General features: G+C 42.4%; 1 protein-coding gene across 1 annotated transcript in view; it reads left to right on the top strand.

Moving 5' to 3' along the window:
• Window positions 1-1,611: 1,611 nt before the first annotated feature.
• The window catches only part of fsd1 (fibronectin type III and SPRY domain containing 1), a 35,796-nt gene continuing 13,261 nt past the window's right edge, over window positions 1,612-24,146 (top strand). Inside the window, exons 1-7 of the mRNA XM_033046596.1 lie at window positions 1,612-1,824; window positions 8,965-9,060; window positions 11,373-11,504; window positions 13,977-14,078; window positions 17,082-17,104; window positions 21,006-21,127; window positions 23,642-23,851. Of these exons, the coding sequence (XP_032902487.1) occupies window positions 1,783-1,824; window positions 8,965-9,060; window positions 11,373-11,504; window positions 13,977-14,078; window positions 17,082-17,104; window positions 21,006-21,127; window positions 23,642-23,851 (727 nt within the window). The 5' untranslated portion in view covers window positions 1,612-1,782. The remainder of the gene's footprint in view (window positions 1,825-8,964; window positions 9,061-11,372; window positions 11,505-13,976; window positions 14,079-17,081; window positions 17,105-21,005; window positions 21,128-23,641; window positions 23,852-24,146) is intronic.

The raw sequence follows: 24,146 nt of genomic DNA, 5'->3' as shown, positions 1-24,146 counted from the left end.
TCCACTTTAAATATACACAAAGACTTAGTCTCCACAGTCTATGGCAATGAATTCTACAGATTCACCACCCTCTGGCGAAAGAAATTCCCCCTCATCTCCTTTCTAAAGGTAGGTCCTTTTATTCTGAGGCTGTGCCGTCTGGTCCAAGATACTCCCACTAGCGGAAACATCCACTCTATCAACAGGACCAACAGAGATAGGTACTCGATGGTCAGCATTGCCATGGTGGGCTGAAGGGCCCGTTTATAGAATGTATGATTTATAATAGTATCCCCAACTACCCACTTTTGCATCTCCAGCACCTGAACATACTATGTTTTGAAATGTAAAGTTACCACTTCTGTCCTTTCGGTACACAGTGGTGCAGTGTTAGCGTTGCTGCCTTACAGCGCTAGAGGCCCGGGTTCGATCCTGACTATCGTTGCTGTCTGTACGGAGTTTGAATATTCTCCCTGTAACCATTTGGATTTTCCCCAGGTGCTCCGGTTTCCTCCCACACTCCAAAGACGTGTAGGTTTGTAGGTTAATTGACCAGTAAAAATGGTAAAATGTCCCTAGATAGTTCTAGTGTACAGGCGATCGTTGGTCCAAATGGGCCTGTTTCAGCATTGTATCTCTAATCAAATCTAAACCAAAGCTATTTCTCTGATAGCATCAATATCATATTTACATGCACTGAACCACTCTTTTATTTCATCCGCCTCACCAGTCACTCTGTGCATTAAAATAGATGCAATTTGGCCATGTATTCCTCCCATGTATGTGCCTTATCAGACATATCTGCTCTGCCTACTGTAGTAGAGGAGCTATCACGGAGGAGCGTGAGAGAATGGGAATGAGGGAGATGGGATAGCCGGGGAAGGAGGGAGTGAGAGAGGGGGTGGCACTAGAGACAGGCAGGAGGAGTAGGATAGGTGGGGCGAGGGTAGGAGAGGAAAGAGAGAATGTAGGTGGGAGTAGGGCCAGACAGGGAGAGGGATAAAGAGAAAGGGGGGAATGAGAGCGAGAGATAGGAGGGAGTGGGACTAGGCAAGGGGAGGGAAGTGGGGGAGATAGGGAAGAGAAGAGAGTAAGGGAGAGGAGAGAGGGAAGGAAGAGGGGGAGAAAGGGAGGGACGAAAGGAAGGGAAGGAGGGAAGAAAGAAGGGAAGAGATGGAGAAAAGAGGGAGAGAGAAAGAAGGGGAGAGGGAGGGAAGAAAGAAAGGGGGGAAGAAAGACGGGGAGAAAAGAGGGAGAGAGAAAGGGGAGAGAGGGAAGGAAGAGAGACAGAGAGAGAGGGAAGAGGGGGTGAAGGTGACGAGACTAGCGTCAGGCTGGGGTTACGGGAGGACGGCAGGGATGGATGTGGAATGGGTATGGAGCTAAGTCCCATTGAGTGGAGGCCGCCTTCCTCTGCACCGTGAACTACAGCACAGGCACTGACATCAGTGTGTCTCTTTAAAAAAAACATTTTGCCTCTTTGAGAGGCGAACTGAGAGAGTGTTTGTTGTGTTTAAAAAAGAATCCCAATCCCCATGTGCAGCTGCAGCCCTGGAGATGTTTGCGGCTCCGTGGCCACAGTTAAAATCCCACAAAGCTCCTACAAATCCCACAATCCGCTTTCAGACGTTCTGCTGTTGCGCAGAGCCGGAGTGGAGCTGTGTAGTTTAGGCCCCCCTCCCTCTCCCTCTCTTTCTTTACCAGTCAGTCCCGGTGCTTTGTTCGCTCTATTAAAAGGCGAGGTTTGCAGAAATAAGCAAGAGCAATGTTCTTGCAATCAGTGCAACCTTAAAGAAGCGGAGAATGAATCCCAGTGGAGGTTTCGCAATGGCAGATCACAACAAGGTAACATTTAGAAAGGAACAATGTTGCACCTGCAAGGGGATGGCTTTAACCTGCAGAGTTGGGGCTGGGGTTGGGTTGAAGGGAATGAAATTGACCTGATCCAAGGCTGTACCTATTTTAATGCTGCAGCACGAAATACATTTCAAAAACATTCCGTGACCTTTATTTCTGTGGTTTAACGAGAGAATGCAAATGTAAAAACTAATCTAGATATCGATAGGAACTGGGGTTATTTCAATGTGTAGACCAGGGTTCCAAAATGGGAGAGGAGATTATAAAACATTGCTTTAATAGGTCGGCTACAGACTGTTCTAAACGTGGATACATTTGCACAACTGTTTGGTGCATTGATATTTTATTTGTGGCTTATTATAAGCCAGTTGTTTATACGTTGTATATTTAAATGCCTTGCATTTATGTGTGTTTTTTTTTTAAACTTGGTGCAGTTAAGTAACAAGTTGCATCTTGTGGGTACACAAAAATGCTGGAGAAGGGTTTCGGCCCAAAACGTCGCCTATTTCCTTCGCTCCATAGATGCTGCTGCACCCGCTGAGTTTCTCCAGCATTTTTGTGTACCTTCTATTTTCCAGCATCTGCAGTTCCTTCTTGAACAAGTTGCATCTTGTGATTGTTGAGGTCTGCGTTTGAAATGAGTGTCAGCATTGCTTCTGGCCCAGTTCCCGTGCCCCCCCCCCCCCCCCCAGAACTGAACACTTGAGCACTTCACCGGCGGCTCCTTACAGTCGGTCCAGTTTATAAATATGATTATATTTGCAACCTAATCAGAATTTCATGACCAAAATGGCTGAGAGGCATCCGAATTACTGAAACATTGCATGGGTTTATCAGCATTGTTTCTGACATTATGCTGGGATTTTTTTAATCTATTGAATATTTCTGTTGTGGACTGATCTAAATGAGCTTGAATTCTGCCCTTCCTGGAATTCTGTAGGCTGCCTTGGATGTGTAGGCTAACAGTACACCAGTTATGTTGTATGTAAATAAGGGGATAATTGGGCTTGCTCCATCCCTAGATGTAAATTGAGGCAACAAAGTCACTTGGTATCATTGCCTGAAAGGCCTGAACTGCAGGCTTTTGCTACAGCCCCCCCCCCCCCCCCCCCCAGAAAAAACAAGTAAGAGCTCTAGGATTTAAAGGGGTGTTTTCTAATGTCATTTCCAGGCTTCCCACTCACCAAGGGGAGAATTGGGCCTAAATATCAGGCAGAGAACAAGGGAGGCAGAAGTTGTCTGTAACAAAAAGTTAGAGAAGATAATGCTTAGTGGTAGCATACAGAGCAGTAATATCACAACGGAATAATACCAAATTGGTGTAATCCTTCTTCAAAATCTGCAATTAAATTGGGCTTGGAAGAGAGAGCTAGATCAGCCATGATTGAATGATGGGGTAGACTTGATGGGCCGAATAGCCTAGTTCTGCTCCTATCACTTATGATCTTGTGATAAACTGACTCTTCTAATGAAATGATGATTTGAAATAAATAGCAGTTAATGATTTTAACCCAGATTTTCTGTGGTTTATAATACCTCAAATTAGGAGGGTTTGCAGGGAGAGATAGACCCCATTCACAAGTTATATGAGTAGAATTAGGCCATTTGGCTCATCGAGTCTACCCGTCATTCATTCATGGCTGATCTCTGCCTCCTAATCCTATTTTCCTGCCTCCCCATAACCCTTGACACTTGTTCTAATCGAGAATTTGTCCATCTCTACCTTAAAAACCTGACCTCCACAGCCCTCTGTGGCAATGAGTTCCACAGATTATCTACCCTCCGACTAAAGAAGTTCCTCTTCATCTCCTTTCTAAAAGAGTGCTCTTTAAGCCATGATTGAATGGCGGAGTAGACTTGATGGGCCGAATGGTCTAATTCTGCTCCTATCACATGAATTTATGAAATACAGGGACCATGGGAACTCTAAGTAATATCATTTTGTTTTTGCTCAGTGGGAGCAACTAAAGGGCAGTGTTATCGGTATTTAAATACCCAGGTTAGTGTAGCAGGAGACCACTCAGCCCCTCTATCCTGCTCTGTTTGGTCTTCCAATAGTCATGATCATACAGTATGGAAACAAGCCCTTCGGCCCAACTTGCTCATACCGACCTACATGTCTCATCCACACTAGTCCCACTTGCCTGTGTTTGACCCTAATCCATCTGAACCTGTCCTGTCTATGTACCTGTCTAATTGCTTCTTAAACATTGCCATAGTCCCTGCCTCAACTATGTCCTCCGACAGCTAGTTCCATACACCCGCCACCCTTTGGGTGAAACAATGACCCCTCAGATTGCTATAAAAATTTTCCCCCTTCACCTTAAACCTTGTGTCCTCTGGTTCTCGATTCCCCCACTCTGGGCAAGAGACTCTGCGTTTACCTGATCTATTCCTCACATGTTTTTGCACATTATGTTTGGACAATTTTTTTTCTCCCTGCTGCTCAATGTGATTTTTGCAAAAGGTGTAAGTAAAAACTGTATTACATGTCAACTGGCAGATACAGTTGCTCCTACATCAACCAAAGGAGAATATGATACAGATATAAGGGCATATTTTAGCCCTTGGGTGGCCAGTCTAGATAGTGAGTTTTGGCAACATGCTGCAAAGATGCAGGTGAACCTAAGCCTTCAGAGCATGGAGTAGTTTTTAAGCATTCCAAGGGCACAAGAAACTGGTCCCATTGCCCTTTGTGTCTAGTCCAACATTCCTTAAAATAATGGCTGATCCTCCATTCATTCCAGCACACATTTCCATAACCCCTTAATTCCTTTCAGCATCCGCATTTTTGCATCAGTGATGAAAAAAATGGATACTTAAATGAGTTGGATGTGACTACTTGCAAAGCTAATGAATAACCATATAACAATTACAGCACGGAAACAGGCCATCTCGGCCCTACAAGTCCGTGCCGAACAACTTTTTTCCCTTAGTCCCACCTGCCTGCACTCATACCATAACCCTCCATTCCCTTCTCATCCATATGCCTATCCAATTTATTTTTAAATGATACCAACGAACCTGCCTCCACCACTTCCACTGGAAGCTCATTCCACACCGCTACCACTCTCTGAGTAAAGAAGTTCCCCCTCATGTTACCCCTAAACTTCTGTCCCTTAATTCTGAAGTCATGTCCTCTTGTTTGAATCTTCCCTTTTCTCAAAGGGAAAAGCTGATCCACATCAACTCTGTCTATCCCTCTCATCATTTTAAAGACCTCTATTATGTCCCCCCTTAACCTTCTGCGCTCCAGAGAATAAAGACCTAACTTATTCAACCTTTCTCTGTAACTTAGTTGTTGAAACCCAGGCAACAATTCTAGTAAATCTCCTCTGTACTCTCTCTATTTTGTTGACATCCTTCCTATAATTGGGCGACCAAAATTGTACACCATACTCCAGATTTGGTCTCACCAATGCCTTGTACAATTTTAACATTACATCCCAGCTTCTATACTCAATGCTCTGATTTATAAAGGCTAGCATACCAAAAGCTTTCTTTACCACCCTATCTATATGAGATTCCACCTTCAAGGAACTATGTACGGTTATTCCCAGATCTCTCTGTTCAACTGTATTCTTCAATTCCCTACCATTTACCATGTACGTCCTATTTTGATTTGTCCTGCCAAGGTGTAGCACCTCACATTTATCAGCATTAAACTCCATCTGCCATCTTTCAGCCCATTCTTCCAAATGGCCTAAATCACTCTGTAGACTTTGGAAATCCTCTTCATTATCCACAACACCCCCTATCTTGGTATCATCTGCATACTTACAAATCCAATTTACCACACCTTCATCCAGATCATTGATGTACATGACAAACAACAAAGGACCCAACACCGATCCCTGAGGCACCCCACTAGTCACCTGCATCCAACCCGACAAACAACCATCCACCATTACCCTCTGGCTTCTCCCATTCAGCCACTGTTGAATCCATCTTGCTACTCCTGCATTTATACCCAACAGTTGAACCTTCTTAACCAACCTTCCATGAGGAACCTTGTCAAAGGCCTTACTAAAGTCCATATAGACAACATCCACTGCTTTACCCTCGTCAATTTCCCTAGTAACCTCTTCAAAAAATTCAAGAAGATTAGTCAAACATGACCTTCCAGGCACAAATCCATGCTGACTGTTCCTAATCAGACCCTGTTTATCCAGATGCTTATATATATTATCTCTAAGTATCTTTTCCATTAATTTGCCCACCACTGAAGTCAAACTAACAGGCCTATAATTGCTAGGTTTACTCTTAGAACCCTTTTTAAACAATGGAACATTCAGGGCCAATGGAATAGGCCCTGAATGAAATTTGGTTTTACCAATATTTTTCCTTCATTTTCATTTATTGCATGGGTGGAGGAAGAAAGACATACAACATGGAAACGGGCCCTTTGGCCCAATATGCCCATGCAAATCAAGATGCCCCATCTACACATCTACATTAAATCTTTCCTATCCATTCCAAATGTTTTTTTTGTGTTTTTTAATATTTTTATTGCAAGCATATGTACAGATAGTAATAAACGACAAATTGGTTACAGAGTTCTTACATAGCTTCAATTTTTTTAAAGTTTTTTAAAGAAAATAAATAAAGAAAGAATGTCTTTTAAATGTTGTCTTTTTCTAATTTAATTTAATGGGAACCAAGATGCTAAAATTCCCCTCATGCTAGGCATACTAAACTCAGAGAAGATGTTTGTTTTATAATGAAGATCAGTAACCTCAGATGTATAATGGCAGAGAATTAACTTTCCTTCTTCATCAATGGCTATCCTTTCATTGTGTATTTAGAAATGGGATTCTTTTACGTTTGACCCTTGGATAATTTGCTAGTCTGTACCCACATATTGAAGTTTACCGTATTAAATGGTGAGCTCATAATAATTTCCAAAAAAGCGTTGGTGAGGCCACATTTAGAGTGGCCTCACCAACTAACTAGCTCACCAACTGAGCTATAGGGAGAGGTTGAGCAGGCTAGGACTATTCTTTGGAGCACAGGAGCATGAGGGATGAACATATAGAGGTGTACAAAATCATGAGAGGAGTAGATCAGGTAAATGCACAGTCTCTTGCCAAGCTTAGGGGAATCAAGAACCAGAGAACAAAGGTTTAAAGTGAGGGGGGTGGGGGGGAGATTTAATAGGAACCTGAGAGATAACATTTTTACACAAAAGGTGGTGGGTGTATAGAACGAGCTGCCAGATGAGCTAGTTGAGGCTGGAACTGTCCCAACATTTAAGAAACATTAAAAAAGATATATGGATAGGATAGGTTTAGAGGGATATGGGCCAATCACAAGCAGGTGGGGCGTGAGTAGATGGGACATGTCAGTCGGTGTGGGCAAGTTCTGCTGCATGATTCTTATCTAGCTACTACCATTGAAATGAATTGACATTATCATCACTGAAAGTTACTGCCATTAAAGCCTGATCGGAAACCTAACCATCCAACATGCGTCACAGTAGAACGGGAAAGCATGTGGATTGCGTACTAGAAGTCTTGCTTCCTGTTTTTCCCAGTGTCCTTTCCACCCACCGGCTGAAACCAGAGTGGGGTGTATAACTTTGCTGCATGCAATAATATTAAAAGTTCAACAAAGCCTCATTCTCCAGTGTAAACATCTACTCCTTCGTGAAAGGTGTGCTAGAGCTTCAGTGTGTCCCATCTAAAAAATGACCTGCAATGATTCAAGGGACCTGCCAAAACCAAGAACGTCGCCACTGAGATGGGAAAAAGATAGCAAATACAAGCTGCTGCGTCTGTAAGCTCCTTCAATTCACCACCTATCCTGAGGTTGAAATGTATAGTTGCTCTTTCGTCATTGAATCAACAAGCAGAACTGTGGAAATGTCTACACCGAATCCATAACCAGTTCATGAAGGTGTCTTGTCCCCACGCTTGAGATCAGTTTTGGATGGACAATCAATTCTGGCTTGCCAGTGACATTCCATGAAGACCATTTTATTCAAAATAAATAATACAAACTTTAGTCTTCAAAGGCTTGGGTAATATTTAGTTACAGAGCAGTCATTTTGCGGCAGAGGTCAAAGTGATAGGAGCAGAATGAAGCCATTCAGCCCATCAAGTCTACTCCGCCATTCAATCATGGCTGATCTATCTCTCCCTCCTAAGCCCATTCTCCTGCCTTCTCCCCGTAACCCTTGACAACCGTACTAATCAAGAATCTATCTATCTCTGCAGAGAATCGGCTCCCTTGACCATCAGCCACTTGTTTACATTAATCCCGCTTTTCCTTATTCTCCCCACATTCTAATCAACTCTCCCAGTTATGGAGGAATTGTTTTTGTTATGATGTGGATTATTAGTATGTGATGGGCCTTACGACCTTGAAATTCCCTATAGGCTGCACTGTGTCATCTCAGTTGTGTTTAGTTTGGGTTTAATTTATTGTCACGAGGTACAATGTAAAGCTTTTTGTTGCATGCTATCAAGTCAACAACAAGACTGTGCATTACTGCAATCAAGCCATCCACAGTGTACAGACACAGGATAAATGGTATAACATTTAGTGCAAGATAAAGTCCAATTAATGATAGTAAAAATTTTGGCAGATTCCATGGAACAAGCCCTCATGAATCATTACAGGCCATTTTTTAGATGGTAAAACAGCACCTGAAGCTCTTGAATGCTTCACGCTGTTCGCTCATGAAGGATTAAATTTACCACCTCAATCTCGCTAGGCAGTATTTGAATTATTAATGTCTTTTTTTTTCCCCAAAGCATTTTGCCAACTTTAAATTTAGCTTGGTCATGCAAACACTGGTGTCCTTCACGGGTCGCAACAGCAAAGTAAACCATCTAACCATGTGCAGCATTGTTTGTTATGAAACCAAGGTAATTGGACCAAGTCCATGTGAAGGATGTCAGTGTTGAGAAGATAAATCATAACATTATGGTTGAATTATAACTAGATATCAAAATCAATGTGGGTGGGGTAAAACATTATTAAAGACTCTTCATAAAAAGTAATCCCATACTTCTGTAAACAATTCTTTTAAGAGATGTGGATTATGAGTTTTCACCGGAGAAAAGAAAATTGTAATGAGTTTACAGTATTCTTCTCCAGTTCTAACCTTCACTTAACCTTCCTCAGATGTGTTTAAGGAAGATTATAACTACACTGGCTGTGAAAAATGAAGAGGTCCAGAACTTTGTCTACCTGCTACAGCAAACCCTGAAGAATGTTGAGGTAGCTCTAGTTCTTTCAACTCCATGTTTACAATGAGCTGCCTATTGAACTCTTCATGAGCTTTCAGCCAAGCTTGATGTGTGATGGCTTTGTATGTGTGAAGTGTTTATGTGTGTTGGCTTTGTGATGATATACCTGAACAGGATAATGGATAGCAGCGACAGATTTATATTTCAACGTATTCTATTTGCTCATTAAACTCCGTTTATTCACCCCTTAACCAGCAACCATCCCTCGGGCTTCAAGTGTTCCAACTGTACGGAACGGTTCATACTCGATGTTGGCTATGTACATTCACTGAGGGTAGTGACTATGCCAAAGAAGTTAACCAAATGAGGAATGGCCATTTCTGCTTCTCTACAGAATCTGAAATGTATAACTGTTCTAAATATCCATACTATAAATATCCTGAACCTTTTTTAAAAAAAATCTGTGTGTGAAAATTCCGCATGAGGGGTGTCCAAAACTGGTGACCATAAATATGAGTGACATTTGCCAGAAATTAATTTGCCCTAAGAATAGAGTGTGGAGTTTATTGCCATGTAGTATGTTAACACTATGAATGCATAGGAAACAGCAAAATTATAAGAGTTACTTGATTTGCAAATGGTTGATTTAAGAATTTTCACTTTATTGTCGTTGATACTTCGGGGTATGTGTTTTTAATTAACAAAGTTATTTTGTACTAACGTGAATAACATGCTGCTTTCTATTCATAGAAATACACTGCACTGAAATAATCCATAATGCGTTGGCCACAACACGCTTTTGATTTCTGAAATTTTGCTTAATGTAACCTGTTCTAGGAATGCATCCCTTTCATTAATTGAGGGGGAGAGGAATCGAATGGACTTGCTGATGGAAAAGATAAAGTAAAGTGCAAGGACCCCCATGATACCGAGGGCCAAGTGGCTGTGATTCAAGAGTAAAGCTGCCAGCTTTAACAAAACCCGACAAGTTTGCTTTTAGCTTCTAGCCAAGTGCAGGGGAAGCATTGCAGGAATCGCAGCCACATGACGTGCTATAACATAAAAGCAGCTTTCATTTTTCCATTCCTCAAATATGGACAGCGAGACGAGCAACAAATGGCCCTTGTGATTAGTGAGTGAATGGTGCATATTGTGTCCAGAGCCATGCTCATTTAATCCATGTTGGGATGGGGATGCTGGTCTCTTTGCACCTGATATCGAAACGACTGCGAAAGGAAGAATTAACTTGGCTTGTTGCTCATTATTATTGCTCTTAAGATATCCAAGATATGAGGAGAGATTACAAACCTTTATTAAAAACAAAACTCTGCAGTGATGACCATGGTGTATTTTATTAAACTGGCATTTCAGGCTGAGGGCAGTGTGGGACTCTGTTATTATGCTCACTACTATTGAATAATTAATCAATAGTTTAGTTTAGAGATGCAGCGTGGAAACCGGCCCACCGAGTCCATGCCGACCAGCGATCCCCGCACACCAACACTATCCTACACACACTAGGGACAATTTAAAATTTTACCAAACCCAAATAACCAAATCTGTACGTCTTTGGAGTGTGGGAGGAAACCAGAGCACCCAGAGAAAACCTTCACGGTCACGGGGAGAACCTGTAAACTCTGTACAGATAGCACCTACAGTCGGGATCGAACCCGGGTCCCTGTCGCTGTAAGGCAGCAACTCTACCGCTGCGCCACCATGTCGTCTTGCGTTGAACAAGGTCTGAAGCAGTGATCAGCCTCTGCACATTTGCTGTGTGTTCAGGCATGAGTTGTTTTGAGAGATGTAACATCCGTGTGGATAAGAAAGTGCTTTGAATATTGTGGTATTCAACATCAATGCAGAGATATTTAACAAAAGTAATTTGTATTTGGACCTGGTTTACGAGGGATAGTTGTCGTGGATTCTGGAGAAGCCAGCATAACAGCCACTTGAAATACCATTGCTCACAACCGAAGATGCCAGAGTAGTTCTTGGAGCAATTCACATCTGAAGGATAGAATCTCAAACAAAGTAGCTTGCAGTTTGTACTGCCCAGCCAGGGTGCTATTTGTCTGAATGGCGTGGGCGTGCGAAGCACAATTGTTAAAACATAATTGCAGTATTGACAGTCCGGGATGACACTGGTGACTTCATGAAAGTCAATAGTTGTGCCTTTCACATTTAATTCACCTGAACTGTTAGGTTGGATACAGTGGGGAACCCATACTGATTCCATCCTGTTCGATTTTATGTTGAGGAGATGCGGTCTGTATCTAAACTTGCAGACCATTATTTCATGCCTTGTGATTTGCTTTCCTTCAACCTGCCCTCTTTGTTTCTCAGGATAATTCTGAGCGAGCTCTCGGAGACCTGGAAGTGGAGTATAGCTCGCTGTATAATATCCTTGATGAGTTGAAGGAAAACATGGTGACAAAGATCAAACAGGAACGAGCCAGCAAGACATATGAACTGCAGGTTGGTTGGGCATCTTGTTGGTAGAAGGTTCAGCTGTGTCAGAACATGAAAGTGACAAAGATTATTTTGCTGATCTGGGTGAAACGGGGTTTGCTGTCTCTCCTTTCGGGGGAATACGACTTTTTTGTCGTATCCCCCTTCTCTGCCTCCGTCTACGCTGAGGCCTAATGGCGGAGCTGGCGACCTCGAGGCTCCGGAGGCAGAGCCAGTCGGGACTTGCCCTGGGCTCGCTCCCGTGAGGGCGGACCGGCTCGGGGCTGGAACTGCGCTCCCGTGAGGGGCTGTGACCCGTCGGAGTGGCCCAGCCCGAGGGAAGTACGGCGCTCCCGTCGGAGCGGCCCAGCCCGAGGGTGGAATGGCGCTCCCGTCGGAGCGGCCCAGCCCGAGGGAGGAACGGCACTCACGTGAGGGCGATCCGGCTCGGGGCTGGAACGGTGCTCCGGGGGCTGGGAAGGCGTTCTGGCGGCGGTGACCTGAGTCCTGGGTTCAGCCGCGGGCCAGCGGCTGCGTGTGCTGGACTGGAGGACGGCAGCTTAGACCACCCCGGGCCGCGGTGTTTGAGCCGGCCCATTCGCGATATGTGATCTAGGAAATTTTAGTCCACCATTATCTACATTGTGGTATTGCACTCATGGCTCAGTCTGTGACAAAACATTAAGGTGACCCCCTCCCTGGGTACTTTCATCTTTCATCCATTGTTCTTTATCTCTCCACATTATCATCTATATCTCTTGTTTCTCTTAATTCTAACCAGTCTGAAGAAGGGTCTCGACCCGAAATGTCACTCAATCCTTCTCTCCAGAGATGCTGCCTGTCCCGCTGAGTCAATAATGTTTTATTATTAATGTCTCATTCCTAACTGTCACTGTATGTCATGTTGTCACATGCAGGAGGAGCATCAACGCAAATTCCTTGTATGTGAATACTTGGCCAATAAACGTATTAATTCATTCCTCCAACCTTTTGTGTCTATCTAAGGGGATCACGAATACCATTTGGGTATTTGGAACTGACACACTCACCCAGGCATTGAACAATACAGAACTGTGAATGGTAAACTTTTCTGCCTTTTGGATTCTACAGTTTGCATGGATCAGCATTGGGATAAAAGCATTTATATCCACTTCATGGACAGAAACTGGTAACTTAAAGGATCAATTTGGCATCTAGTGCAAAATATGCAATTGCAGTGCATATCAGCCCAGGCTATTTCTATTCCAAAGATAGACACAAAATGCTGGAGTAACTCAGGCAACATCTCTGGAGAGATGGGATGGGTGGTGTTTCAAGTTGAGACCCTTTTAAATTGGGAAAATCTCCCAATGTATGTAATTTCTAACAGCCACTTACATGGGTAAATAAAATGTGTAGAAAGGAACTACAGGTGCTGGTTTACACCAAAGATAGACACAAAGCTGGAGTAACTCGGCAGCTCAGGTAGCATCTCTGGAAAAAAGAAATAGGTGACGTTTCGGGTAGATGTATGTCTGTGTAAACCTCATTTTAAAAGTTGACACAAGGAACAGTGGTGTATCCTCGGGTAAATTGCTTGTATGCTTCAGGCTGGTTTTTGTGATTCAACTTTGAAGGAAAAATGCAAGTACTGAGCCAAACTAATGCTGAATAAAGGATTCTATTGATTGGAACAATGGAAACTCGAATGCATTCTGTCTCCATTGCTTCTTAATCCTTCTGCGGTTTGATTTCACAGCATGTAACATTCCTTCCCAAACAATTACAATTCGGCGCCACAATGTCTTGACCAGTGAGAAAACAGTGGGTTTAATGATTGTTTCTAGACTCCAGCAATATTTCTCTCGTACGAAGAGCTGTGCCAGGCTATAGATCACTGGAACTCTTTATTTCTAAACTACCAGATGTTTACATGGTTTACAAATAGGGAGCTACAAATATGCCATTATTTCTTTACTCCAGAATGTGGCAGTGAAAACCAACCCTGAAGCAAGTTGTTGATACACAGGTGGTTTTCAGCAAGACTTTGTTTAATTGTCAATCTGATTATTCATCCAGTTACGTGGACTCGCTTGAACCAATAGAGCCAGGAACTCTGACTTATGGTGCTCTGGAGCTGCAAACCACTGTTGTCGAACTACACTTTGCATCAGATATCCAAAATCTGTGGCAGTTTCTTTCGATTTTCAATCACTTCTCTGTGTTGTCTCGCTCCTCTGCATCCAAACCAAGTTGAAGTTGAGTTTCATCAAGCTGATACCCACTAGAATTCAGTTGTGATCCATGAAAACTGTGAGGAACATTATAGCTTAGAAGTATGTATTCTGGTAAAATGTCAGAATAGGATCTACACTACCTACTTAACGCTAATTTTGTCTCTTCTATCTGTGGTCTTGGCAGTTCACTTAAGTCCTGACCGATGTGTTTGCCTGATATGTTGAGTTACAGATTATTCTGGATCCCTCATTGACAATTATTTTGTACCCCACTCCACATCAGAACCAACTGACGGTATGTACCAAGGCTTTGGAGAGTTCAGAGGAGCTTCTGGAGTTTGCAAACCAGACATTGGACCACACGGACCCTGATGGATTGAACCAGGTATCTGCTTTTCCCAAACTGTTTTTTGATTCACATAATTAATTAAAGTTTGTCAGAGGCTATGGGGAGAAGGCACGAGAATGGGGTTGAGAGGAAAGATAGATCAGCCGTGATTTAATGGTGGGGTAGTCTTGATGGGCTGAATGGCCTAATTCTGCTCCTTGAACTTATGAAGAACAGCCCATATCAGAACTTTGTAAATAATTTGTGATGGAATTGTAATTTTGAATAAATCCTCTCAATGGAGGGAATTGCATATTGTGTCATTGATATGTTAAAGTAAAATGGGAGATTAATCCAGGGCCTTTTGAGCCATTGTTTGTTTTACATTTTCAAGAATGCCAGTCATTTTGTGGGATTTTTTAAACATAATGGCCACTGTTTAATCAAAGTTCTGATCTGTGTTCCTGCCCCTGCCCTTCCAGATTATTGTTAGCAAGATGAGTCAGTCATGGATGCTAACGCTATCTGTCCCAATAACTTTATGGAGGACAGGAATTGCAACTGAATCCATTCACTTGCCAACTCATTGAATGTTGCCCTTTTATATGCTTGGTAAACCTTGCAGCTGAGACCAATGTTGAATCAGACCCACTGTTTAAAAAAAATAAAATAATAATGGCATTGACTCTAAATGTGTTTTTTAAATGGTACCGTGAAGATTTATACCGCAGATGAGGTGTGATATTATGAGCGCTGGAGGATGAGGGGGTCATCTTATAGAGGGGGAAAAGATAATGAGAGGAATAGATAAGGTGAATGTACAGTATTTTATTCAGAATAAGGAATCAAGCACCAGAGGGCACGGGTTTAAGATTTTACAGTAACCTGAGGGGCAACTTTTTTTACACACCAGGCAGTGGGTATATGGAACAAACTGCTAGAGGAAGTAGTTGAGGCAGGCACTATCACAATGTTTAAAAACCATTTGGACAGGTACATGGAGATGATAGGTGTAGAGGGATAAGGGTCAAATGCATGCAGGTGGGACTAGTGTAGATGAGGCATGTTGGTCGGCGTGGGCAAGTTGGACCTGTTTCTATGCTGTAGGACTCGTGACTAATAGTGCTAAAATGGGTCGGCACAGTTCCCATGGATCTTGAATGGAAAACTCCCAACTGTGATGTGTTTGCTGAGCTGCTGACAAGAAACGCCATTAATCCTTGAACAAACTTTTCATGAGGTAGAGAGAAGCTGTGTGGAAATGGAGGTGATCCCACCAATTAGGTCCCATGCTACTGCAAGACATTAGATAATCAAGACATCAGAGACGAAGCAAAGAACTGTCAACGTTCAACGTGTTAGCAACTCCTTGCAAATTTTGCTGCGAGTTTCCTTCTACAGTAAATTTATCAATGGTGATAGATTGTACCATGAGCTCCAATTTATGCTGACCAGTAGGAAACCGATGATGCGTTTTGTGTCATCAGGGACCTTAAGGTCTGCATCAGTTTCCTGATGGGTGTACTTTAGATGAAGAGAGATACAGGCCCTTTTGGCCCACTAAATGTGTGCCAGCACCCATTTTTTTACTCCAGTCCTACCCTAACCTATTTTATTCTTCCCATGTTGCTATCAAGTCTCCATGGACTCTACCACTCTATGCATGAGGAGCAATTTACAGTGGCCATTTAACCTATCAAATTGCACTTTTTCTTTTGGTTGGGGGGGGTGGGTGGGGATGGGGGAGGAAGGGGGAGGAAGCCGGAGCATCCATATGAAACCCATGCAGTCACAGGGAGAATGTGCAAAGTCCACACAGAGGCTAGGATTGAACCTGGTGCCATGAGGTAGTGGCTCTAATGATTGCAGCACCTTTGCCAGTCTCCCAGACATTATTGGCAGCCAAATCCAACTCGTACTAAATAGAATTTGTATGAGATTTGTGCATTCAGTTTAGAAGAAGCTGTTGATGGATCCAATGTTTCTGTTGCTTTCTTTGCAAATGTGACAAAGTATTAATTTTTCAGGAATTATTGCATCAGGTTTGGGAAGTCTGAATTACTTCTTAAAGATTTGGTTTATGGTCCTGAAGGCTCAATTGATAATAGTCTTAACAGACACAGCCAAGATTAGCTAATCCATACATAGAATCTTCCTAGCCTGATTAGTTTTGTTTCTCACTTAAGGCTGCGTTTAACAACCGAGGAACGATGATGCTATTTAAGATTAATGTTACTGGAAGTAGAATATTTTGTTTCTCCCTCTTTTCATTAAATATTACTTTCTTGTAAAATGTGAATTGGTAAATCATTTTAATTTCTTTGGCTGTTTTAAAAAAAAAAAATTTTTTAAATGACATTCAAAAAATCTGGAAGCAATCAGATTTGTTTTTAAATATGCCCCCAAAAGAATGGTGAAAAACAATACATTTTCGCATGTCGCAATTATTGATTCCAGAAGGGTTTAGAGTTGCAGCAGAAAACGGGGAAGTGAAATGGGTTGAAAGGCAAGCAGAGCTAGTAAAGTTAAGATAGACACTAAATGCTGGAGTAACTCAGCGGGACAGGCAGCTTCTCTGGGTCTCCAGTTACTCCAGCATTTTGTGTCTATCTTCAGTGTACCTTCCCACACGTTTCATCTGCTAGTATAGTTAAGTTGTTTTAAGTATTTTGAGCATTCAAGTATTCCTGATATTTAAGTAGATTTGTTATGTATAATACTGTTTGCTTCTAAATCACAATACATAGAGAAAACAAAGCCAGCCAACCTTGAAATAGTAAAAGATATGTGAACCAATTGACAGTCAATGGATTAATCAAAGCTAAGGCTAGGCTTTATCGTTTGTGGTTGTAAATGTGTGTGCCCAAGATTTTACAATTGGGATGAGGTTTTACAGTGTTGTATTTAATTTGGATGCTTTAAATAAAGATCATGGCTGCCTGGTTGTGGTTTGTGGCTGGTTTACCTAACAGCAATGTACACTTTTGCTCAACTGGTGTTTGAATAATTATGCTGATTTGCATGTTTGATCTTCTCTTTCTTCTCTTTTCTGCTTTAAAGGCTGCCAAACAGATTAAAGATAGGTATTGTAAAATACTTTTGCTTCTGATGCACGTTTGTAATAATCTAACTTCAATTAAGAACTGCACAAATCTTTTTCTTGCTTTGAGGATTTAATAAACCACTAGCATTTTTGCTTGTTCTAGAAGTCAATCCTATTTGGTGTAGATGCATCCCATTTTAGTGCGTTAGTGCCAATTTATGATCACAGTTTATGTACTTCCTTTGTTTAACAAAATGAAATCAATGAAAAATATTTGTGTGTGTGTGTGTGTATATAAAGGAGTATATATATAAAGGAGTAAATTATGGGCGGCACGGTGACGCAGTGGTAGAGCTGGGTTCGATCTGTACGGGTGCTGTCTGTACAGAGTTTATATGTTCTCCCCGTGACCGCGTGGGTTTTCTCCGGGATCTCCGGTTTCCTCCCACACTCCAAAGACGTGCAGGTTTGTAGGTTAATTGGCTTGGTATAATTGTAAATTGGCCCTAGTGTGTGTAGGGTAGTTTTGGTGGACCGAAGGGCACTGTTTCCACGCTGTATCTCCAAAACCTAAAACAAGACTAAACTATTGTTGAATATTGCTGATCTACAATCAAAAACTTTAAAGCATTTTTCCATTTGCACAAGTTCCTTAAACACCTGGCCTAAAAAGTCAAAATTTCCATCTCTTGTATTAACTTAATAGACAGTAGAACTTAATAGACAGTAGACAATAGGTGTAGGAGTAGGCCATTTGGCCCTTCGAGCCAGCATCGCAATTCAATGTGATCATGGCTGATCATCCCCAATCAGTACCCCGTTCCTGCTTTCTCCCCATATCTCCTGACTCTGCTATTTTTAAGAGCCCTATCTAGCTCTCTCTTGAAAGCATCCAGAGAACCTGCCTCCACCGCCCTCCGAGGCAGAGAATTCCACAGACTCACCACTCTCTGTGAGAAAAAGTGTTTCCTCGTCTCCGTTCTAAATGGCTTACTCCTTATTCTTAAACTGTGGCCCCTGGTTTTGGACTCCCCCAACATCGGGAACATGTTTCCTGCCTCTAGCGTGTCCAAGCCGTTAACAATCTTATATGTTTCAATGAGATACCCTCTCATCCTTCTAAACTCCAGAGTGTACAAACCCAGCTGCTCCATTCTCTCAGCATATGACAATCCCGCCATCCCAGGAATTAACCTTGTAAACCTTAAGCCTTTGACAAGGTTCCTCATAGAAGGTTGGTTAAGAAGGTTCAATTGTTGGGTATTAATGCAGGAGTAGCAAGATGGATTCAACAGTGGCTGAATGGGAGATGCCAGAGAGTAATGGTGGATGGCTGTTTGTCAGGTTGGAGGCCGGTGACTAGTGGGGTGCCTCAGGGATCTGTGTTGGGTCCACTGTTGTTTGTCATGTACATCAATGATCTGGATGATGGTGTGGTAAATTGGATTAGTAAGTATGCAGATGATACTAAGATAGGTGGTGTTGTGGATAATTAAGTAGATTTCCAAAGTCTACAGAGAGATTTAGGCCATTTGGAAGAATGGGCTGAAAGATGGCAGATGGAGTTTAATGCTGATAAGTGTGAGGTGCTACATCTTGGCAGGACAAATCAAAATAGGACGTACAGGGTAAATGGTAGCGAATTGAGGAATGCAGTTGAACAGAGGGATCTAGGAATAACTGTGCATAGTTCCCTGAAGGTGGAATCTCATGTAGATAGGGTGGTAAAGAAAGCTTTTGGTGTACTAGCCTTTATAAATCAGAGCATTGAGTATAGAAGTTGGGATGTAATGTTAAAATTGTACAAGGCATTGGTGAGACCAATTCTGGAGTATGGTGTACAATTTTGGTCGCCCAATTATAGGAAGGATGTCAACAAAATAGAGAAAGTACAGAGGAGATTTACTAGAATGTTGCCTGGGTTTCAGCAACTAAGTTACAGAGAAAGGTTGAATAAGTTAGGTCTTTATTCTTTGAAGCGCAGAAGGTGAAGGGGGGACTTGATAGAGGTTTTAAAATGATGAGAGGGATAGACAGAGTTGACGTGGATAAGCTTTTCCCATTGAGAGTAGGGAATATTCAAACAAGAGGACATGACTTCAGAATTAAGGGACAGAAGTTTAGGGGTAACATGAGGGGGCACTTCTTTACTCGGAGAGTGGTAGCTGTGTGGAATGAGCTTCCAGTGGAAGTGGTGGAGGCAGGTTCGATTTTATCATTTAAAAATAAATTGGATAGGTATATGGATGGGAAAGAAATGGAGGGTTATGGTCTGAGTGCATGTAAATGGGACTAGGGGAAAATAAGTGTTCGGCACGGACTTGTAGGGCCGAGATGGCCTGTTTCCGTGCTGTAATTGTTATATGGATATAAACCTACGCTGCACTCCCTCAATAGCAAGAATGTCCTTCCTCAAATTAGGGGACCAAAACTGCACACAATACTCCAGGTGTGGTCTCACTGGGGCTCTGTACAACTGCAGAAGGGCCACTTTGCTCCTATATTCGATTCCTCTTGTTATAAAGGCCAACATGCCATTCGCTTTCTTCACTGCCTGCTGTACCTGCATGCTTACTTTCATAGACTGATGTACAAGGACCCCCAGATCCCGTTGTACTTCCCCTTTTCCCAACTTGACGCCATTTAGATAGTAATCTGCCTTCCTGTTTTTGCTACCAAAATGGATAACCTCACATTTATCCGCATTAAACTTCATCTGCCATGCATCTGCCCACTCCCCCAACCTGTCCAAGTCGCCCTGCATTCCCATAGCATCCTCCTCACAGTTCACACTGCCACCCAGCTTTGTGTCATCTGCAAATTTGCTAATGTTACTTTGAATCCCTTCATCCAAATCATTGATGTGTATTGTAAATAGCTGCGGTCCCAGCACCGAGCCTTGCGGTACCCCACTAGTCACTGCCTGCCATTCTGAATTTAGACATATTCACATTTTAATCCTGGTATATTCCCTAGATTTTACTTGCCTTTGGCTTAATGTGAACAACTGCTAGTAAGTTGTCTGTTATTAATTATAAAATATTGTGACCTCAAACAAAATAATCCTAGCTAAAGAAACCAAATAGCTTTAAACTGTGAAAACTAAGTTTAAACTGTATCTAAAGAATATTCTTAAATGATTAAGTCTCCAAGTGTTGGAAACTATCTGAGGATTGGAGTATTCGGAAGGGTTTTGCACCACAGCTGACGCTGACACAGTTGAATGTGATTTTAAGGTTATTAAATGTCATGCCGAAAGGCAAACCCATTAAACATGACCACTCATATCACATTGCTGATGAGAGGTAATTTCCATTGGAGCCCCTAACTTTGAACTGACCTATGTGAGATTTGCTTCTCTATTAATTTTTCATTTAAACATGTGGGTGTGATTTCTGCCAGTTTATTCCTAAAATAATTATTTTGCATAATTTACCCAAATTAGAGATTTTTATCAATTAATATTAATAACTTTAATCGTTGTAAAAGTTTATCTTAGACCCTTTTTCATTAACATGTGTTCATAAATATCTGACAGTTATATTACTAATATGTGCTTGTAGTCAAATAATCCATGAAACACTCATTGCATGAATGTTATTGAGGAACAAGAGCAAAGATGGGAATGTATTTACAGTTTCCCAAAGCAGCTTGAATGTGAGAGATTGGGTCCAAAATATATTCTATCTTCAAAATATATTGAATGTTAGTTATGGATGCCAGGTAGGGTATGCACCAAATGGCCTGATCTCACTATATTGTACTGCATGTTGCCTCACCCAGAACTTTATCTTGGGATGTTTGACACACAAATAATGGGTAACATTAAATTTGGAATATTTCAAAGTAGTTTTACCAACATGGTGGTTTTCGCACTGACTTTGGTCAGGAATGCTGAATATGTTGTTTGTAACGTTAGCTCTTGGATTTTTTTTCTCCAGTGTTACCATGGCACCAGCTTTCAGGTTGTCGTTGAAGGCCAAGGCCAGTGACAACATGAGTCATCTCATGGTTGACTTCTCTCAAGAACAAAAAATCCTTCGTTCATTGAAGTTTCTGCCAGGTGAGAAGAAATACGTTTCTCCTATTTTATTTGCCCCCTCCCTCCAGCCCCATTACCCTCCTTTCTATCAATAAAGCCTAAGATAAGCAACTTGTCGCAGCCCTCTGTCAACAATATTGCACCACCAGCCTATTCAGATTGTATCAGAGCTGGCCAGTACTAATGAAAGATTATCAATTGGTTTCGTTTATAGATACAGTGCAGAAACAGGCCCTTCAGACCACCGAGTCTGCACTGACCAGCGATCCCGCACACTAACACTATCGTATACACTCTAGGGACAATTTACAATTATACCAAGCCAATTAACCTGTAAACCTCTACGTATTTGGAGTGTGGGAGGAACTGGAGAAAACACAAGCAGGTCACGGGGAGAACGCACAAACTCCACACAGATAATTGGGATCAAACCCGGGTCTCTGGCGTTGTTAGGCAGCAACTGTACCGCTGCGCCACTAGGCCGCCCTGAATCTGCAATATTAATTCCATTTTTAAGAAGGAACTGCAGATGCTGGAAACAAAGGGAGACAAAGTGCTGGAGAAACTCAGCGGGTGCAGCAGCATCTATGGAGCAAAGGAAATAGGCAACGTTTCGGGCCGAAATCCTTCTTCAGACTGCCAATTCAGATATTTATTCAGTTTACCTTCCCCACACATGGTAACCAATTTGTGCAATATATCCAGCATCTTCTATTTTTATTTTTTGAGCAGGAAGCTGTTTCTTTGGAATGACCTGCGTATTTCAGTCTGGCTACTGCTTGTAAAAGTGGTAAACTGGCAAATGAACTATCACCGTTATTGTTGACGAGCAACTGCGCACAAATCTCCTCGCAAGAGTTCAGTTAGTATGTTCCATTTTGGATAGGCACATAAATGGATATGGATCTTGTGCAGGCAGATGAGATTTGTTTACTTTTGCATCATATTTAGCATGGACATTGTGGGCCAAAGGGTCCGTTCCTGTTCTCTGTTCTAGTTAATGTGCCCCTTGTGGGATAGGAACCATATAGATTTGTAGGTACTATCGTAATGTTTGAGAAACATTTAGACAGCTACAAGGATAGGATAGATTTAGAGGGATATGGGCCAAATGCGGGCAGGTGGGACTGGGGTAGGTATGGGACAGGTTGGTTGTTGTGGGCAATTTGAATGTTAGTTATGGATGCCAGGTACAATTTTTGACTCCCACTGGAGTGCAATTGTCCTCCACGTCGCTGAGGTATAGAGGATTCTTTCTCCTTATCATTGCCCAGCTAACTCCACTAAGTTGGCAAGTCTGTTAACAATGAAACCAGGGTGGAGTGAATTGACATGTGAGGGAGGGTGAAGTGGCACAAATGGTGGTGCTGCTGCCTCCCAGCTCAGCCATCTATGGTCAGTCCTGACCTCTGGTGCTGTCTACATGGATATGCACATTCTCACTGTGGTCATGTGTGCTCCACTTTCCTCCTACATCCCACAGATCTGTGGGTTGGTAGTTTAATCACAACTACAGTGTGCAGATCAGTGGTGGAATCTGTGAATTAAGGGAATGTTGTCAATGTAGGGGGAAAAAATCAGGATTAGTGTGGATAGCTGCTGATTGTGTTAAACCTATGAGGAGTGTTTGATAGCTCTGGGCCTGGACTCGCTGGAGTTTAGAAGGATGAGGGGGAATCTCGTGGTAACCTACCAAATAGTGAAAAGCCTAGATAATGGATGAGGAGAAGATATTTTCAGTAGTGGGCGAGTCTAGGACCAGAGGGCACAGCCTCATAATAAAAGTATGTACTTTTAAAATGGAAATGAGGAGGAATCTCTTTAGCCAGGGGATGTTAAATCTGTGGAATTCATTGCTACAGATGGCTGTGGAGGCCACATCATTGGGTATGTTTAAAGCAGAGATTGATGAGTTTGACTTTAGAGATCCAGATAGAGCATGGAGACAGGCCCTTTGGCCCAGTGAGTCCACGCCGACTAGCGATCACCCCGTACACTAGCACTATCATACACACTAGGGGTAATTTTGCCATTTTTACCAAAGCCAATTAACCTGCAATCCCGCATGTCTGTAGAGTGTGGGAGGAAATCGGACCCAGAGAAAACCCAGGCAGTCACAGGGAGAACATACAAACTCTATACAGACAGCACCTGTAGTCAGGATCGAACCCAGGTCTCTGGCACTGCTAGACAGCAACTCTACCACTGTGCCGCCCCCAAGGTTCTTGATTAGTAAGGTCATCAAAATTTATGGGGAGAATGCATGTAAATGGGGCTGAGAGGAAAAGATAGATCAGCCTTGATTGAATGGAGGAGTAGATTCTGCTCCTACTTCCTATGATGATTAGCATGGATATAGTGAGGCAATCTTTGTGACTTTGTGCAGTAATGTTTATTGTCGAGGCTTCTTGAACAAGAATTCCTTCAGTGAAGAAATGTATTCCAACCTTGTCGATGTAGATGTTCCTCGGGTCCCAAACCTCCGTGAAGCTGATGAAGTTATGTCTATCGTCGGTTTCTGCCATTTTCTTTCAGTACCCAGTATTCCAGAAATCGATACACCCGAGTGTCTGGTGGCAGACAACTGTGTGACCGTGGTCTGGAGAATCCCTGAAGAGGATTCAAAGATCGATCACTACATACTGGAATATCGCAAAACCAACCATGAAGGGGCCCCACGGCTGAAAGAAGAACACCCTTGGATGGTGCGAGAAGGCATTAAGGAGATGGAGTTCACATTGTCAGGTAATCGCATTCAAAAGGCCTAATTCAGTCTTATGATTTGCATGGATTTAAGTGAGGTTGACAACGCAGCCTTTACCCAGGATATCATATGAACTTTTGATCCAGATCACAATGGAGGGGAAATTCACCAGAAATTAACCTGCATTAGAATATTTTGGTTATTGGGAGAGGCTGCATACTCTGGACTTTTTTTCCCCAAGCGGAGGAGGCTGATGGGTGAGTGAACTCGTAGAGGTTTATAAAATTCAGGGGGATATATGGGGTAGCTAGTTGAAAAATAAATTACCACGATGGG

The sequence above is a fragment of the Amblyraja radiata genome, chromosome 29 (assembly GCF_010909765.2).
Source record: "Amblyraja radiata isolate CabotCenter1 chromosome 29, sAmbRad1.1.pri, whole genome shotgun sequence".
Taxonomy (NCBI): domain Eukaryota; kingdom Metazoa; phylum Chordata; class Chondrichthyes; order Rajiformes; family Rajidae; genus Amblyraja; species Amblyraja radiata.
The sequence above is the reverse complement of the archived record's forward strand: the minus strand, read 5'-3'. Positions and strand labels throughout refer to the sequence as shown.